This window comes from Dendropsophus ebraccatus, chromosome 9 (genome assembly GCF_027789765.1).
Source record: "Dendropsophus ebraccatus isolate aDenEbr1 chromosome 9, aDenEbr1.pat, whole genome shotgun sequence".
NCBI lineage: Eukaryota > Metazoa > Chordata > Amphibia > Anura > Hylidae > Dendropsophus > Dendropsophus ebraccatus.
Window position 1 is genome coordinate 120979110 of NC_091462.1, and position 19860 is coordinate 120998969.

The 19860-nt window shown below is 46.4% G+C and overlaps 2 protein-coding genes across 6 annotated transcripts in view; one reads left to right on the forward strand and one right to left on the reverse strand.

The window, feature by feature from the left end:
- Positions 1-3416: 3416 nt before the first annotated feature.
- On the reverse strand, positions 3417-19221 carry PRR14 (proline rich 14). 4 transcript variants are annotated; one of them, XM_069984771.1, is made up of 10 exons: positions 19064-19215; positions 18762-18937; positions 7721-7922; positions 7469-7503; positions 5917-5984; positions 5122-5839; positions 4740-4839; positions 4547-4662; positions 3852-3923; positions 3417-3768 (listed from the first exon to the last, which is right to left on the reverse strand). In XM_069984771.1, the coding sequence occupies exons 2-10, from the start codon at positions 18818-18820 to the stop codon at positions 3507-3509; spliced, it is 1632 nt and encodes a 543-aa protein (XP_069840872.1). In that variant the 5' UTR covers positions 18821-18937; positions 19064-19215; the 3' UTR covers positions 3417-3506. The 4 variants fall into 4 exon arrangements, with proteins under 4 accessions (XP_069840872.1, XP_069840870.1, XP_069840871.1 ...); XM_069984769.1 differs by having other exon boundaries at positions 4740-4851; positions 19064-19213; XM_069984772.1 differs by having other exon boundaries at positions 3653-3768; positions 3852-3916; positions 4740-4851; positions 19064-19221.
- Positions 18965-19860, forward strand: part of RUSF1 (RUS family member 1) — a 48143-nt gene continuing 47247 nt past the window's right edge. Inside the window, exon 1 of one of the 2 annotated variants that reach the window (XM_069984774.1) lies at positions 18965-19087. In XM_069984774.1, coding sequence (XP_069840875.1) covers positions 19013-19087 — 75 coding nt within the window. In that variant the 5' untranslated portion in view covers positions 18965-19012. The remainder of the gene's footprint in view (positions 19088-19860) is intronic. The other variant, XM_069984773.1, reaches the window with a different exon arrangement.

The window sequence follows — 19860 nt, forward strand, 5'->3', positions numbered from 1 at the left end:
GAGCATCAGTATGGGGAAGAAATGTGATTTGAGTGCCTTTGAACGTGGCATGGTTGTTGGTGCCAGAAGGGCTGGTCTGAGTATTTCAGAAACTGCTGATCTACTGGGATTTTCACACACAACCATCTCTAGGGTTTACAGAGAATGGTCCGAAAAAGAAAAAACATCCAGTGAGCGGCAGTTCTGTGGGCGGAAATGCCTTGTTGATGCCAGAGGTCAGAGGAGAATGGGCAGACTGGTTCCAGCTGATAGAAAGGCAACAGTGACTCAAATAGCCAACCGTTACAACCAAGGTAGGCAGAAGAGCATCTCTGAGCGCACAGTACGGCCAACTCTGAGGCAGATGGGCTACAGCAGCAGCAGACCACACCGGGTGCCACTCCGCTCAGCTAAGAACAGGAAACTGAGGCTACAATTTGCACAAGCTCATCGAAATTGGACAGTAGAAGATTGGAAAAACGTTGCCTGGTCCGATGAGTCTCGATTTCTGCTGCGACATTCAGATGGTAGGGTCAGAATTTGGCGTCAACAACATGAAAGCATGGATCCATCCTGCCTTGTATCAACGGTTCAGGCTGCTGGTGGTGGTGTCATAGTGTTGGGAATATTTTCTTGCCACTCTTTGGGCCCCTTGGTACCAATTGAGCATCGTTGCAACGCCACAGCCTACCTGAGTATTGTTGCTGACCATGTCCATCCCTTTATGACCACAATGAACCCAACATCTAATGGCTACTTTCAGCAGGATAATGCGCCATGTCATAAAGCTAGAATCATCTCAGACTGGTTTCTTGAACATGACAATGAGGTCACTGTACTCCAATGGCCTCCACAGTCACCAGATCTCAATCCAATAGAGCATCTTTGGGATGTGGTGGAACGGAAGATTAGCATCATGGATGTGCAGCCGACAAATCTGCGGCAACTGTGTGATGCCATCATGTCAATATGGACCAAAATCTCTGAGGAAGCTTCCAGCACCTTGTTGTATCTATGCCACGAAGAATTGAGGCAGTTCTGAAGGCAAAAGGCCCGTTACTAGCATGGTGTACCTAATAAAGTGGCCGGTGAGTGTATATAAGACATAAAAACAATACATTTCTTCCTATCTCATCAATAAGACACTTTAATCTTCTGAAATAAACCCATCTGGTTACATTTACCTCTTCACCCCCTGCCTCCAGAACATTTTCTTGTGTCTTCCCATCTTCCTCCCAGAAAACAGACCATCTTAGAAGAATCCATCCTTGACTTAATCAAGATCAAGGCCTTGGAGTCATCCCTCCTCACGGAAAGACGTACAGGAGTCTATTCCCCAGTGTTTCTAGTCCCCAAACCCTCAGGGAAGTGAGGGCTAATAATAGACTTGAGATATCTGAACAAATAAAGGTTTTCCAATACAGTGTTGAATACACTTTTTCACATGAAAACAGGTCTTACTCTAGAGTCAGAAGAGTATTCCAGACTTGGTGGTCTTCCAGACAGAAAGACCATACTGATCCCTTTATTCCTGACATACTGGAATTTCTGCAAGAGAGATTCGATAAGGACCTCTCACCAAGTACCCTCAAAGTTCAGTTAGCCGCCATGTCAGTATTCCTACAGAGAGGACTTCTTCAGATACCTGAGGTAAATAACTTTATAAAGGCCATTTCTCGCCAATGTCCAAGAATCTCTAGACCAGTATGTCATTGGGATCTATCTTTGGTTCTGAAAGTTCTGGCTGACCAGCCTTTCGAACCCCTTTTCTGAAATTTCCCTCAAACTTCTAACTTTGAAGACAGTATTTCTTTTAAGCGCAGTTGCGTGAAACGCGTTGGTCCGTCCAGTGACATCCTATTTTAATGTATATTTATTAAAAGCTAAGTTTTAATCTCACGTCTGGAGTGCCGGAATCCACCACTTTTTTTCTTCACCTACGTTCAGTATTTCTTTTAGGTATAACATCAGCTAAAAGAATAGAACTTCAGGCTCTGTCTTCTGCTGAACCTTACACTACTTTTCTATTGGATAGAGTACTCCTATGATACCTTACCTACCTTTGCTCCAAAAGTGCCAACTTTTTCTAACCTAAATCAGCTGATCTCCATACCTATCCTATCTCTAGAGGCCATTGCAGAAGACCAGACCTTGGAAAAGCTGGACATAGTAAGATGTTCTACTACATCTAAATCTAGTTACTACATCTAAATCTAGTTAAAACGCACTGAAGAATTCAGAAGATCTGAGAATTTATTCATTTCTTTTATGGGAAGAAATAAGGGGAAGGTTTCTAAGCCTAAAATTTCTAGATTGATTACGGACTATATCAACTTGTGTTACTCACTCAGTAATATGGATCCTCCCGAATTCACCAAGCCGCATGCCACTAGCTCTGGGGCTGAAAAAGCATTAATTCCTCTGGCTCAGATCTGCCTGTCGGCATCTTGGTCTTTTCGTAAAACTTTTTTTCATATATTACAGGATCAGCTCCTTATCTTTCCCAGTGTTTTCTTCCTCTGTGATACAATCTGCTGTGCAGGTGGCCCTCCCTATGGGGGTTAGTACGTGCTAAATCCCCATCAATGTGCCGCTGTGGGACGCCAGGGAAGTTAACATTCTGTATGTTAATGTATTTTCCCTAAGTCCCATCAGCAGCACAAGCTTCCCTTCCTATGTATTTTATGGTTATTGTTCGGTCTTTATAATAAACTCATTGTTTTTTGGGTGAAGGCTACCTTTATACCCCAGGAGAGGAGGAGTCTCTTTTTATTGGTTGTAAATATTCCTTTTGTCCTGCCCAGTACACAGGGGCAATAAAACCCATTATTGTGCCACTGATGGGACTTGGGGAAAACACATTAACATACAGAATGTTAACTGTATTATTATTACTACGATCCAAATGCAGAACCTTAAATTTATCCACATTATACATCTTCTGACATTTCACTGCCCAAGCCTCCGGCTTCTCCAAATACCTCTGTAATATAATATTACCCTCCTCTGTGGTGATTACTCTACCCAGCTTAGTATCATCTGCAAATATGGAGATTCTACTCTGTAGCCCCTCTACAAGGTCATTAATAAAAAAAAAAGTATTAAAAAGAAGTAGAACACCGACACCTGTGGTAGCCCATTAGTAACTGTGACCCGACACTGCCCCCTGCTGCACCCCACTAGTAACTGTGCCCCAACACTGCCCCCCCCACTAGCAACTGGGACCCACTAAATCTCTTAAATTCCTTCTATCTCCTACAGGGGGCAGTATAACACCTTTCCTTCTATCTCCTACAGGAAATATGGCTGCCTTACTTAGTGGTTCTCAGGGATCCGGGAATGGTTGTGTCCTTGATGTTTTAATGTTGGAGTTTGTTTATTGTCGCTCAAAACAAAGTGTGAAAAATAAAACCTTTCTAAAAATGCAAGGAGAGGAGTTGTGAGGAGCGTATTTATTGTAGGTTAGGTGTGAGGGCAGCGGTGGCCATGGCTCATGGATCAGGTGTGAGGGCAGCGGTGGCCGTGGCTCATGGATCAGGTGCGTCTTCTTGCAGAGCAGCTTCCAGTTGCTTTAGCTTGCGCTGCAGTAACAGTTCGTAGTTGACATTTTCTTCTGCGCTGGTTCCTGTATATCTCCGGGTGCGGCCTGCCGCTTTCCCCTTCCTCTTGCGCTTACGTTGGGCAGAGCCTCCATCCTTAAAGACCATAATGCGCCGCAGCGACCGCTGGCTGGTAAGGATAAGTGTGCCGCCCTTCATTATTGGCTCTTCAAATATGGTCTCAAATTTTCTGCATATATGAGAAAGGAATGGTCATGTGTCCATATCCGCCATCCCCCCCACCCCCCTCCCTCCAATAATCCAAAGCCTCACCTCTTCTCTGTAGGAGTATGGTAGTTTTTATTGGTGTAGATCTCCTCCAAACTAAAGTCTTCTTTCTGTAACCTTATAAAAAATAAATCCAGTTATACAGAAGCTTTTATGAAGGAGGGGGGGGGGAAAAATCAGCTACATGACTACTCTCAGAAGACTACTGCAGTCTTCTGTCTGGCTTCATCACTGGCTAGGAGAGCCTAGCCCTTTCTTCAATGCAGGATAGATGATCCCAACCAGAACCATCTGGGATGGAGGCACTTCTCTATGGCCTTAGCGCAGGTATTGGGGTGTCCCTTGGGGCAGTTACACATCGGGTTGCTCACCATATGAGGGTAAGCTTTCCAGACTTTTAATTTATTTAATTCTTTTGGCTGCGGTTGTAGCTGGCCTTTACATGGTCACCAACCCGATGTGTAAGTGCCCAGAGTGACAGCCAATACCTGCGCTAAGTCCATAAAGAACGGCCTCCATGCCAGATCTATCCATATTGTTCGCTCCTGCTCGGAGCAGAGTACCCTGGAGCCAGCTGCGGTGGAGGAGCTATAAAATATATATCTGCACAGCTCCTCTGGGTGAGTGAAACCACTCAATCTCTATTGTTTTATTGCCCAACTTAGAGCAGAAGGCGCCCAGTCTCTTCCTACGTAACACCCCCACATAGAGAGATTAGGCACACTCTGATGACACTTTACCTGACACGTTTGGGGAGGCCCAGGGGCGTCAGATTCCCTTGCTGCCGCAACGACCTCTTTCTTATCTGTATGTTGGACACTTTATTCTGTTTGCAGCGGGAGAGATTTTCTGGAGTCTGAAAAGGTTGAGATAGGGCTGTTTGTACAGGTCAGAGGTCGCCTGATCTCCTCCATCAAATGTCCAATTTCTCACCTTGAAGTCAGAATCTGGAAGAGATTCCTTTGTTACCTGGTCCTCAGATGCACTGAGGCCCTGCTCTCTATCCTTGTCCAGGCTGGTAGGGGACCCCTCACTGAGGATGAAACTGAATGGATTGAACAAAACACAACAAAGGGGATTGAACAGACACCAACAGGTCTAAGGGGGGAACCAATGACCCCGGATGGGGAGCATGTCATGGTTAAGGGGAAAACAGACAAGGAAAGAATGTAGACAGTAAGAGGAGCCCAGCACTGGCGGACCACTGCTATTCCTGCTGTGCTAGATCCAGAGTAATGGAATCCCCCTCTGGGATACCAGTGCATTAGGACACGGCCCACCTATCCACGGCCCACCTAACCAACCCATGTCTTACCCATTTGGAGACCTCTGCACATCGTCCGGCTGGTATGGCAATTGCTTTAGGACTGACGGATGAATCTCCTTTCGAAGGCAAGACAAGGTAAAAGGCATCAATGGCAGGCTCCGACACTCTTCCACCGACCCCAGGCTGTGTCGCCGCCTCCTGCAAGTACACGGCTCAGTGCTATACTCTGTTGAATCAAGGCTGTGCCTCCACTTATGCTGCGAGTGGGGCAGTATGGGACAAGACAGTTGTCGCTGGAGGGGTGGACGGCACAATACAGATGGAGATAGGCAAGTCTGCAGCTTATTGTTAGGAGGTGTTGGTGGCAGCTGGGAGGGTGAAGGATTGTCCTCAGCACTGCCATCCCAATGCAGCAATGTGGAAGAGATATCACCAGGGCCAGAGTCTTCAGAACCTCGTCCTGGCTGCTCCTGGGACAGCCTCCTGGAAACATCTCCCAGCACAGAACCCTCCTGCTGATCTGGCTCACTAGGACAGGCCCCGTTCTCAAAGGTTTGGGACTCCCTGTGACTCTTAACTGGAGTGAGAAAGATTTCAGCAAAGCTCTCCAACTTGGAACGCACGCTGTTAAATAGCGGAACCAAACCCCATCCAGGCTCCTCCTTAGGAGCGGATAAGGGCGATGGCTTCTGAGCAGAACAGGCAGGAAATGTCTGGGAAAGGTCCTTGGCGGGGAGAGGTAGGACAGCTGGCGACTGGATGACACCTAGAGCAGGGAAGAACCAGCCAATAATGAGTTGGTGACAGAACCAGCACGGACGGCTCAGAGGAGGCTCTCCTTACCCAGATCTAGAGACACGTTCATAGAACTTGGCTTGTTGTACTGAGACCTCTTCCTGCTCCTGGACGTCCTGTAATAGAAAGGAGCGAGTCATACACATGTTCCCAAAGAGATGTGGGAGAGAGCTGCACCCCGAGACAACAACCACGCATCACCTGCCACACCCCAAGAGATACCATCCACGCATCACCTGCCGCACCCCCAGAGATACCATCCACGCATCACCTGCCGCACCCCCAGAGATACCATCCACGCATCACCTGCCGCACCCCCAGAGATACCATCCACGCATCACCTGCCGCACCCCCAGAGATACCATCCACGCATCACCTGCCGCACCCCCAGAGATACCATCCACGCATCACCTGCCACACCCCCAGAGATACCATCCACGCATCACCTGCCACACGCCAAGAGATACCATCCACGCATCACCTGCCGCACCCCAAGAGATACCATCCACGCATCACCTGCCGCACCCCCAGAGATACCATCCACGCATCACATACCGTACCCCCAGAGATACCATCCACGCATCACCTGCCACACCCCCAGAGATCCCATCCACGCATCACCTGCCACACCCCCAGAGATACCATCCACGCATCACCTGCCACACCCCAAGAGATACCATCCACGCATCACCTGCCACACCCCCAGAGATACCATCCACGCATCACCTGCCACACCTCAAGAGATACCATCCACGCATCACCTGCCACACCCCAAGAGATACCATCCACGCATCACCTGCCACACCCCCAGAGATACCATCCACGCATCACCTGCCACACCCCAAGAGATACCATCCACGCATCACCTGCCACACCCCAAGAGATACCATCCACGCATCACCTGCCACACCCCCAGAGATACCATCCACGCATCACCTGCCACACCCCAAGAGATACCATCCACGCATCACCTGCCACACCCCAAGAGATACCATCCACGCATCACCTGCCACCACCCCCAGAGATACCATCCACGCATCACCTGCCACACCCCCAGAGATACCATCCACGCATCACCTGCCACACCCCAAGAGATACCATCCACGCATCACCTGCCACACCCCAAGAGATACCATCCACGCATCACCTGCCACACCTCAAAAGATACCATCGGGCCGGAGCCTCTAGGAGACTATTATACATGGTGCATGCATCACACCCCACACTCCTACAAACCCTCCCAGGACGCTCCCAACCTTTACACAACCTGTGCTGTTCTAGCTGTTAAATACAATCAAATCTCTTCACGTATGGACATCCTATTGTTGTGCCCATGTTTTCCAGGACTCCCTAAGGCAGCATCCACCTTCTCCAGCCGCCAGGAGTAATATGCCGAGCGTTGGGGTTTGCTTAACACCGACAACTACACCTGCTAGGACAGGAACCTACCAGCATCTCATTCACGGACATGAAAGGGTTTATTCCTCGAGTCACATGACAGACGCCTCAGCCATACACAAACAGCACACAAAACCAAACAGCTGTTAAATACAATAAGTCTCCCTCTCTCCAACATGAAAGAAAGAAAAAGTGTCCATACCGCTCACATGGGGGCGTCTGCACCTGAAGCTCCACCTGCAAAACGGAAAAGGATCAGGCACAAGCGGCTCCCGAAATTATCCTTAACGAGGCTCAGCCCTCCAAGCTGCACCAATGCAGAAACCAAGGGGGATCCACAATTCTGTCCAATCACCCGAGTCCAGGAGAGGAGATCCTGTCCCTGCCCCATCCCAACTACAACTCTCACCTCCCACTATCCCAGAATATAAATGGGCAGGGTCCCGGAACACACCTCATTGGCAATGTCCCGCAGCTCCACAGAGAGGATCCGCCTGCTCTCCCTCTCCATAGGTGAGGCCCGATGCAAGGTGGTGAGGAGGCCTCTGGGAGATTCCTGGTGCAGGGTGGTGAGGAGGCCTGTGGCTGAGCTGTGATCATGCCAGGCTGCTTTGAGAGGCGGAGGAGGGGTCCTCAGGGAATCGTTCAGTGATGGACTGTAATAAAAAAAATAAAAAGTTATAGGTGATATAGTGGCTATAGGAATACCCCCCTCCCATACACTAATACTACAGAGATAGGGTATAGGAATACCCTCCCCCCATACACTAATACTACAGAGATAGCTGTACTATAGGAATACCCCCCCATACACTAATACTACAGAGATAGCTGTACTATAGGAATACCCTCCCCCATACACTAATACTACAGAGATAGCTGTACTATAGGAATACCCTCCCCCATACACTAATACTACAGAGATAGCTGTACTATAGGAATACCCCCCCCATACACTAATACTACAGAGATAGCTGTACTATAGGAATACCCCCCCCCCAGGACACTAATACTACAGAGATAGCTGTACTATAGGAATACCCTCCCCCCATACACTAATACTACAGAGATAGCTGTACTATAGGAATACCCTCCCCCCATACACTAATACTACAGAGATAGCTGTACTATAGGAATACCCTCCCCCCCCATACACTACTACTACAGAGATAGCTGTACTATAGGAATACCCTCCCCCATACACTAATACTACAGAGATAGCTGTACTATAGGAATACCCTCCATATACACTAATACTACAGAGATAGCTGTACTATAGGAATACCCTCCCCCCCCCCCCCCATACACTAATACTACAGAGATAGCTGTACTATAGGAATACCCTCCCCCTCCCCCCCATACACTAATACTACAGAGATAGCTGTACTATAGGAATACCCTCCCCCATACACTAATACTACAGAGATAGCTGTACTATAGGAAATACCTCCCCCATACACTAATACTACAGAGATAGCTGTACTATAGGAATACCCCCCCCATACACTAATACTACAGAGATAGCTGTACTATTAGGAATACCCCCCCCCCATACACTAATACTACAGAGATAGCTGTACTATAGGAATACCCTCCCCCCAGACACTAATACTACAGAGATGGCTGTACTATAGGAATACCCTCCCCCCCCATACACTACTACTACAGAGATAGCTGTACTATAGGAATACCCTCCCCCATACACTAATACTACAGAGATAGCTGTACTATAGGAATACCCTCCCCCCCCCCATACACTAATACTACAAGAGATAGCTGTACTATAGGAATACCCTCCCCCCCATACCTAATACTCAGAGATAGCTGTACTATAGGAATACCCCCCCCCATACACTAATACTACAGAGATAGCTGTACTATAGGATACCCTCCCCCCCATACACTAATACTACAGAGATAGCTGTACTATAGGAAGACCATCCCCCCATACACTAATACTACAGAGATAGCTGTACTTAGGAATACCCCCCCCCCCATACACTAATACTACAGAGATAGCTGTACTATAGGAATACCCACCCCATACACTAATACTACAGAGATAGCTGTACTATAGGAATAGCCCTCCCCCCCATACACTAATACTACAGAGATAGCTGTACTATAGGAATACCCCTCCCTCCCATACACTAATACTACAGAGATAGCTGTACTATAGGAATACCCCCCCCCCCCATACACTAATACTACAGAGATAGCTGTACTATAGGAATACCCCCCCCCCATACACTAATACTACCAGAGATAGCTGTACTATAGGAATACCCCCCCCATACACTAATACTACAGAGATAGCTGTACTATAGGAATACCCTCCCCCATACACTAATACTACAGAGATAGCTGTACTATAGGAATACCCTCCCCCATACACTAATACTACAGAGATAGCTGTACTATAGGAATACCCTCCCCCATACACTAATACTACAGAGATAGCTGTACTATAGGAATACCCTCCCCCCATACACTAATACTACAGAGATAGCTGTACTATAGGAATACCCTCCCCCATACACTAATACTACAGAGATAGCTGTACTATAGGAATAACCCTCCCCCATACACTAATACTACAGAGATAGCTGTACTATAGGAATACCCTCCCCCCCATACACTATACTACAGAGATAGCTGTACTATAGAATACCCTCCCCCATACACTAATACTACAGAGATAGCTGTACTATAGGAATCCCCCCCCCATACACTAATACTACAGAGATAGCTGTACTATAGGAATACCCCCCCCCCCATACACTAATACTACAGAGATAGCTGTACTATAGGAATACCCCCCCCCCCCATAACACTAATACTACAGAGATAGCTGTACTATAGGACATACCCCCCCCATACACTAATACTACAGAGATAGCTGTACTATAGAATACCCTCCCCCATACACTAATACTACAGAGATAGCTGTACTATAGGAATACCCTTCCCCCATACCACTAATACTACAGAGATAGCTTTACTATAGGAATACCCTCCCCCATACACTAATACTACAGAGATAGCTGTACTATAGGAATACCCTCCCCCCATACACTAATACTACAGAGATAGCTGTACTATAGGAATACCCTCCCCCATACACTAATACTACAGAGATAGCTGTACTATAGGAATACCCTCCCCCATACACTAATACTACAGAGATAGCTGTACTATAGGAATACCCTCCCCCCCATACATCACTAATACTACCGAGTAGCTGTACTATAGGATACCCCTCCCCCATACACTAATACTACAGAGATAGCTGTACTATAGGAATCCCCTCCCCCCCCCATACACTAATACTACAGAGATAGCTGTACTATAGGAATACCCCCCCCATACACTAATACTACAGAGATAGCTGTACTATAGGAATAACCCTCCCCCCCCCCATACACTAATACTACAGAGATAGCTGTACTATAGGAATACCCTCCCCTCCCCCCATACACTAATACTAACAGAGATAGCTGTACTATAGGAATACCCTCCCCCATACACTAATACTACAGAGATAGCTGTACTATAGGAATACCCTCCCCCCATACACTAATACTACAGAGATAGCTGTACTATAGGAAATACCCCCCCCATACACTAATACTACAGAGATAGCTGTACTATAGGAATACCCTCCCCCCCATACACTAATACTACAGAGATAGCTGTACTAAGGAATACCTCCCCCCATACACTAATACTACAGAGATAGCTGTACTATAGGAAATACCTCCCCTCCCCCCCATACACTAATACTACAGAGATAGCTGTACTATAGGAATACCCTCCCCCCATACACTAATACTACAGAGATAGCTGTACTATAGGAATACCTCTACCATAACATACTAGTACTACAGAGATAGCTGTACTATATAGGAATACCCTTCCCCCTCCCCATACACTAATACTACAGAGATAGCCGTGTACTATAGGTAGATACACCCTCCCCCCATACCTAATACTACAGAGAAGCTTGTACTAATAGGAATACCCCTCCCCCATACACTAATACTACAGAGATAGCTTACTATAGGAATACCCCTCCCCATACACTAATACTCGAGATAAGCGTTACTATAGGAATACCCTCCCCCCCATACCACTAATACTACAGAGATAGCTGTATGTACGATAGGAATACCCCTCCCCATACACTAATACTACAGAGATAGCTGTACTATAGGAAGACCCTCCCCCCATACACTAATACTACATGAGATAGCTGTACTATAGGAATACCGTCTCCCCCATACACTAATACTACAGAGATAGCTGTACTAGTAGGAATACCCTCTCACCCGATACTGACGAAATAACTATACTAAGAGATAGCTGTACTATAGGAATCCCCCCCCCCATACACTAATACTACAGAGATAGCTGTACTATAGGAATACCCTCCCATACACTAATAACTACAGAGATAGCTGTACTATAGGAATACCCCTCCCCCCCATACACTAAACTACAGAGATAGCTGTACTATAGGAATACCCCCCCCATACACTAATACTACAGAGATAAGCTGTACTATAGGAATACCTACCCCATACACTATACTACAGAGATAGCTGTACTATAGGAATACCCTCCCCCATACACTAATACTACAGAGATAGCTTGTACTATAGGAATACCCTCCCCCCATACACTAATACTAACAGAGATAGCTTACTATAGGAATACCCCCCCATACACTAATACTACAGAGATAGCTGTACTATAGGAATACCCTCCCCCCATACACTAATACTACAGAGATAACTGTACTATAGGAATACCCCCCATACACTAATACTACAGAGATAGCTGTACTATAGGAATACCCTCCCATACACTAATACTACAGAGATAGCTGTACTATAGGAATACCCCCCCATACACTAATACTACAGAGATAGCTGTACTATAGGAATACCCTCCCCCCATACACTAATACTACAGAGATAGCTGTACTATAGGAATACCCCCCATACACTAATACTACAGAGATAGCTGTACTATAGGAATACCCTCCCCTCCCCCCCATACACTAATACTACAGAGATAGCTGTACTATAGGAATACCCTCCCCCCCCCCCCATACACTAATACTACAGAGATAGCTGTACTATAGGAATACCCCCCATACACTAATACTACAGAGATAGCTGTACTATAGGAATACCCTCCCCATACACTAATACTACAGAGATAGCTGTACTATAGGAATACCCCCCCCCCATACACTAATACTACAGAGATAGCTGTACTATAGGAATACCCTCCCCCCATACACTAATACTACAGAGATAGCTGTACTATAGGAATACCCTCCCATACACTAATACTACAGAGATAGCTGTACTATAGGAATACCCCCCATACACTAATACTACAGAGATAGCTGTACTATAGGAATACCCTCCCCTCCCCCCCCATACACTAATACTACAGAGATAGCTGTACTATAGGAATACCCTCCCCCCCCCCCCATACACTAATACTACAGAGATAGCTGTACTATAGGAGCCCATACACTAATACTACAGAGATAGCTGTACTATAGGAATACCCTCCCCCATACACTAATACTACAGAGATAGCTGTACTATAGGAATACCCCCCCCATACACTAATACTACAGAGATAGCTGTACTATAGGAATACCCTCCCCCCATACACTAATACTACAGAGATAGCTGTACTATAGGAATACCCCCCCCCCCCATACACTAATACTACAGAGATAGCTGTACTATAGGAATACCCTCCCCCCCCATACACTAATACTACAGAGATAGCTGTACTATAGGAATACCCTCCCCCCCATACACTAATACTACAGAGATAGCTGTACTATAGGAATACCCTCCCCCATACACTAATACTACAGAGATAGCTGTACTATAGGAATACCCTCCCCCATACACTAATACTACAGAGATAGCTGTACTATAGGAATACCCTCCCCCATACACTAATACTACAGAGATAGCTGTACTATAGGAATACCCTCCCCCATACACTAATACTACAGAGATAGCTGTACTATAGGAATACCCTCCCCCATACACTAATACTACAGAGATAGCTGTACTATAGGAATACCTCCCCTCCCCCCCATACACTAATACTACAGAGATAGCTGTACTATAGGAATACCCTCCCCCCATACACTAATACTACAGAGATAGCTGTACTATAGGAATACCCCCCATACACTAATACTACAGAGATAGCTGTACTATAGGAATACCTCCCATACACTAATACTACAGAGATAGCTGTACAATAGGAATACCCCTCCCCGCCATACACTAATACTACAGAGATAGCTGTACTATAGGAATACCCTCCCCCCCATACACTAATACTACAGAGATAGCTGTACTATAGGAATACCCTCCCCCCATACACTAATACTACAGAGATAGCTGTACTATAGGAATACCCTCCCCCCCCCATACACTAATACTACAGAGATAGCTGTACTATAGGAATACACCCCCCCCATACACTAATACTACAGAGATAGCTGTACTATAGGAATACCCTCCCCATACACTAATACTACAGAGATAGCTGTACTATAGGAATACACCCCCCCCCCATACACTAATACTACAGAGATAGCTGTACTATAGGAATACCCTCCCCCCATACACTAATACTACAGAGATAGCTGTACTATAGGAATACCCCCCCATACACTAATACTACAGAGATAGCTGTACTATAGGAATACCCCCCCATACACTAATACTACAGAGATAGCTGTACTATAGGAATACCCCCCCTCCCCCCCATACACTAATACTACAGAGATAGCTGTACTATAGGAATACCCTCCCCCCCCATACACTAATACTACAGAGATAGCTGTACTATAGGAATACCCTCCCATACACTAATACTACAGAGATAGCTGTACTATAGGAATACCCTCCCCCCCCATACACTAATACTACAGAGATAGCTGTACTATAGGAATACCCCCCCCATACACTAATACTACAGAGATAGCTGTACTATAGGAATACCCTCCCCCCATACACTAATACTACAGAGATAGCTGTACAATAGGAATACCCCCCCCCCATACACTAATACTACAGAGATAGCTGTACTATAGGAATACCCTCCCCATACACTAATACTACAGAGATAGCTGTACTATAGGAATACCCTCCCCCCCATACACTAATACTACAGAGATAGCTGTACTATAGGAATACCCTCCCCCCCATACACTAATACTACAGAGATAGCTGTACTATAGGAATACCCTCCCCCATACACTAATACTACAGAGATAGCTGTACTATAGGAATACCCTCCCCCCATACACTAATACTACAGAGATAGCTGTACTATAGGAATACCCCCCCATACACTAATACTACAGAGATAGCTGTACTATAGGAATACCCCCCCATACACTAATACTACAGAGATAGCTGTACTATAGGAATACCCTCCCCCCATACACTAATACTACAGAGATAGCTGTACTATAGGAATACCCCCCCCCCCCATACACTAATACTACAGAGATAGCTGTACTATAGGAATACCTCCCCCCATACACTAATACTACAGAGATAGCTGTACTATAGGAATACCTCCCCCCATACACTAATACTACAGAGATAGCTGTACTATAGGAATACCCTCCCCCCCCCCATACACTAATACTACAGAGATAGCTGTACTATAGGAATACCCTCCCCCCATACACTAATACTACAGAGATAGCTGTACTATAGGAATACCCTCCCCATACACTAATACTACAGAGATAGCTGTACTATAGGAATACCCTCCCCCATACACTAATACTACAGAGATAGCTGTACTATAGGAATACCCTCCCCCATACACTAATACTACAGAGATAGCTGTACTATAGGAATACCCTCCCCCCATACACTAATACTACAGAGATAGCTGTACTATAGGAATACCCCTCCCCCATACACTAATACTACAGAGATAGCTGTACTATAGGAATACCCTCCCCTCCCCCCCCCATACACTAATACTACAGAGATAGCTGTACTATAGGAATACCCCCCCATACACTAATACTACAGAGATAGCTGTACTATAGGAATACCCTCCCCCCCATACACTAATACTACAGAGATAGCTGTACTATAGGAATACCCCCCTCCCATACACTAATACTACAGAGATAGCTGTACTATAGGAATACCCCCCCATACACTAATACTACAGAGATAGCTGTACTATAGGAATACCCTCCCCCCATACACTAATACTACAGAGATAGCTGTACTATAGGAATACCCTCCCCCCATACACTAATACTACAGAGATAGCTGTACTATAGGAATACCCCCCCATACACTAATACTACAGAGATAGCTGTACTATAGGATAACACTCCATACACTAATACTACAGAGATAGCTGTACTATAGGAAAATACCCTCCCCCCATACACTAATACTACAGAGATAGCTGTACTATAGGAATACCCCCCCCATACACTAATACTACAGAGATAGCTGTACTATAGGAAATACCCCCCCCCCATACACTAATACTACAGAGATAGCTGTACTATAGGAAATACCTCCCCATACACTAATACTACAGAGATAGCTGTACTATAGGAATACCCTCCCCATACACTAATACTACAGAGATAGCTGTACTATAGGAATACACTCCCCCCCCCTACACTAATACTACAGAGATAGCTGTACTATAGGAATACCCTCCCCCCCATACACTAATACTACAGAGATAGCTGTACTATAGGAATACCCTCCCCCCCATACACTAATACTACAGAGATAGCTGTACTATAGGAATACCCTCCCCCCCCATACACTAATTACTACAGAGATAGCTGTACTATAGGAATACCCCCCCCCCATACACTAATACTACAGAGATAGCTGTACTATAGGACTACCCCCCCCATACACTAATACTACAGAGATAGCTGTACTATAGGGAATACCCTCCCCCATACACTAATACTACAGAGATAGCTGTACTATAGGAATACCCTCCCCCATACACTAATACTACAGAGATAGCTGTACTATAGGAATACCCTCCCCCCATACACTAATACTACAGAGATAGCTGTACTATAGGAATACCCCCCCCCATACACTAATACTACAGAGATAGCTGTACTATAGGAATACCCTCCCCCATACACTAATACTACAGAGATAGCTGTACTATAGGAATACCCTCCCCCATACACTAATACTACAGAGATAGCTGTACTATAGGAATACCCCCCCATACACTAATACTACAGAGATAGCTGTACTATAGGAATACCCTCCCCCCCATACACTAATACTACAGAGATAGCTGTACTATAGGAATACCTCCCATACACTAATACTACAGAGATAGCTGTACTATAGGAATACCCTCCCCCCATACACTAATACTACAGAGATAGCTGTACTATAGGAATACCCTCCCCCCCCATACACTAATACTACAGAGATAGCTGTACTATAGGAATACCCTCCCCATACACTAATACTACAGAGATAGCTTGACTATAGGAATACCCTCCCCCCCCATACACTAATACTACAGAGATGCCTGTACTATAGGAATACCCTCACCCCCCCATACTACTAATACTACAGGAGAGAGATAGCTGTACTATAGGGACTACCGCCCCCCATACACTAATACTACAGAGATAGCTGTACTATAGGAATACCCCTCCCACCATATCACTAATACTACAGAAGTAGCTGCTACCTATAGGAATACCCTTCCCCCCCCCCCCATATACCTAATACTACAGAGATAGCTGTACTATAGGAAGACCCTCCCCCCACATACCCACTAAATACTACCAGACGATAGCTGTATATAGGAATACCCCCCTCCCCATACACTAATCTACAGAAGGATAGCTGTACTATAGGAATCCCTCCCCCCCCATACACTAATACTACAGAGATAGCTGTACTATAGGAAATAACCCTCCCCCCCATACCACTATACTACAGTAGATAGCTGTACTATAGGAATACACCCCCATCCCCCATACACCTAATACTACAGAGATAGCTGTACTATAGGAATACCCCCCCCCCATACACTAATACTACAGAGATAGCTGTACTATAGGAATACCCTCCCCCATACACTAATACTACAGAGATAGCTGTACTATAGGAATACCCCCCCATACACTAATACTACAGAGATAGCTGTACTATAGGAATACCCTCCTCCCATACACTAATACTACAGAGATAGCTGTACTATAGGAATACCCTCCATACACTAATACTACAGAGATAGCTGTACTATAGGAATACCCTCCCCCCCATACACTAATACTACAGAGATAGCTGTACTATAGGAATACCCCCCATACACTAATACTACAGAGATAGCTGTACTATAGGAATACCCTCCCCCCCCCCCCCCATACACTAATACTACAGAGATAGCTGTACTATAGGAATACCCCCCCATACACTAATACTACAGAGATAGCTGTACTATAGGAATACCCCCCCATACACTAATACTACAGAGATAGCTGTACTATAGGAATACCCCTCCCCCATACACTAATACTACAGAGATAGCTGTACTATAGGAATACCCCCCCCCCATACACTAATACTACAGAGATAGCTGTACTATAGGAATACCCTCCCCCATACACTAATACTACAGAGATAGCTGTACTATAGGAATACCCTCCCCCCCATACACTAATACTACAGAGATAGCTGTACTATAGGAATACCCTCCCCCCCCCCATACACTAATACTACAGAGATAGCTGTACTATAGGAATACCCCCCCATACACTAATACTACAGAGATAGCTGTACTATAGGAATACCCCCCCATACACTAATACTACAGAGATAGCTGTACTATAGGAATACCCTCCCCAATACACTAATACTACAGAGATAGCTGTACTATAGGAATACCCCCCATACACTAATACTACAGAGATAGCTGTACTATAGGAATACCCTCCCATACACTAATACTACAGAGATAGCTGTACTATAGGAATACCCTCCCCCCCATACACTAATACTACAGAGATAGCTGTACTATAGGAATACCCTCCCCCCATACACTAATACTACAGAGATAGCTGTACTATAGGAATACCCTCCCCCCCCCCCATACACTAATACTACAGAGATAGCTGTACTATAGGAATACCCCTCCCCCATACACTAATACTACAGAGATAGCTGTACTATAGGAATACCCTCCCCCCCATACACTAATACTACAGAGATAGCTGTACTATAGGAATACCACGTGATAGCAGCGGCTGCCACTCGTGAGGACACCGGGGACCGGCCACACATTACCGGGCGGAGCTCTCGGACTCTCGGTCACTGCCGGTTGCAGCCGGTATGGGCGGAGTCGCTGTGACTGACAGCTTAGTTTATCAGCAGTGCAGACCAGCCGCCGCACACACTCACCGGTATACGTGGTGCCGCTTTCTACGGTGATAACGTGGATTCTTTTCTTGTGACGTCATCGTATATGCCGCGCTACCGGTATCCGGGACCGCAGCATCCACATAAGGCACTTCCGGTAATGACTCCGCCTGTTCCGGTGAGTGCAGCCAGCCACCTTATCCTTCTAAACCACGTGACTGAAACAACAAATCAGAAGCTGCGATATTTTCAACACGTTGCTTTCTGCGCTTTAACCCTTGTCGACCAATGAGATGCAACCGTGTGGTCATGTGATTCCAGAGGCCAATCACTGCCCTACGTACCCCACAAGTCGTTACAGAGACGAGGTGAGAAACGAGTGACCAGAATATCACATGACTGAACCCTGGAGTTTGCATCAGCTTTTCCCGCCCAACACCTGATCCCCTCACGTCTCCTCCCTCACACCTGATCTCCTCACGTCTCCTCCCTCACACCTGATCCCCTCACGTCTCCTCCCTGACACCTGACCTCCTCACGTCTCCCCCTCACACCTGATCCCCTCACGTCTCCTCCCTGACACCTGACCTCCTCACGTCTCCCCCTCACACCTGACCTCCTCACGTCTCCCCCTCACACCTGATCCCCTCACGTCTCCTCCCTGACACCTGACCTCCTCACGTCTCCCCCTCACACCTGATCCCCTCACGTCTCCTCCCTGACACCTGATCTCCTCACGTCTCCCCCTCACACCTGACCCCCTCACGTCTCCCCCTCACACCTGATCTCCTCACGTCTCCCCCTCACACCTGATCCCCTCACGTCTCCTCCTCACACCTGATCCCCTCACGTCTCCCCCTCACACCTGATCCCCTCACGTCTCCCCCTCACACCTGATCTCCTCACGTCTCCTCCCTGACACCTGACCTCCTCACGTCTCCTCCCTCACACCTGACCTCCTCACGTCTCCCCCTCACACCTGATCTCCTCACGTCTCCTCCCTCACACCTGATCTCCTCACGTCTCCTCCCTCACACCTGACCTCCTCACGTCTCCCCCTCACACCTGATCTCCTCACGTCTCCTCCCTCACACCTGATCCCCTCACGTCTCCCCCTCACACCTGATCCCCTCACGTCTCC

Coding starts and splice junctions, on each gene's coding strand:
- PRR14 (XM_069984769.1), bottom strand. CDS start 18,820: ATGACGTCACAAGAAAAGAATCCACGTTATCACCGTAGAAAGCGGCAC. Junction 5,840..5,916: donor GAACGTGTCTCTAGATCTGG/GTAAGGAGAGCC, acceptor TCCCTGCTCTAG/GTGTCATCCAGTCGCCAGCT. Junction 4,852..5,121: donor GTGCAGAGGTCTCCAAATGG/GTAAGACATGGG, acceptor CAATCCATTCAG/TTTCATCCTCAGTGAGGGGT.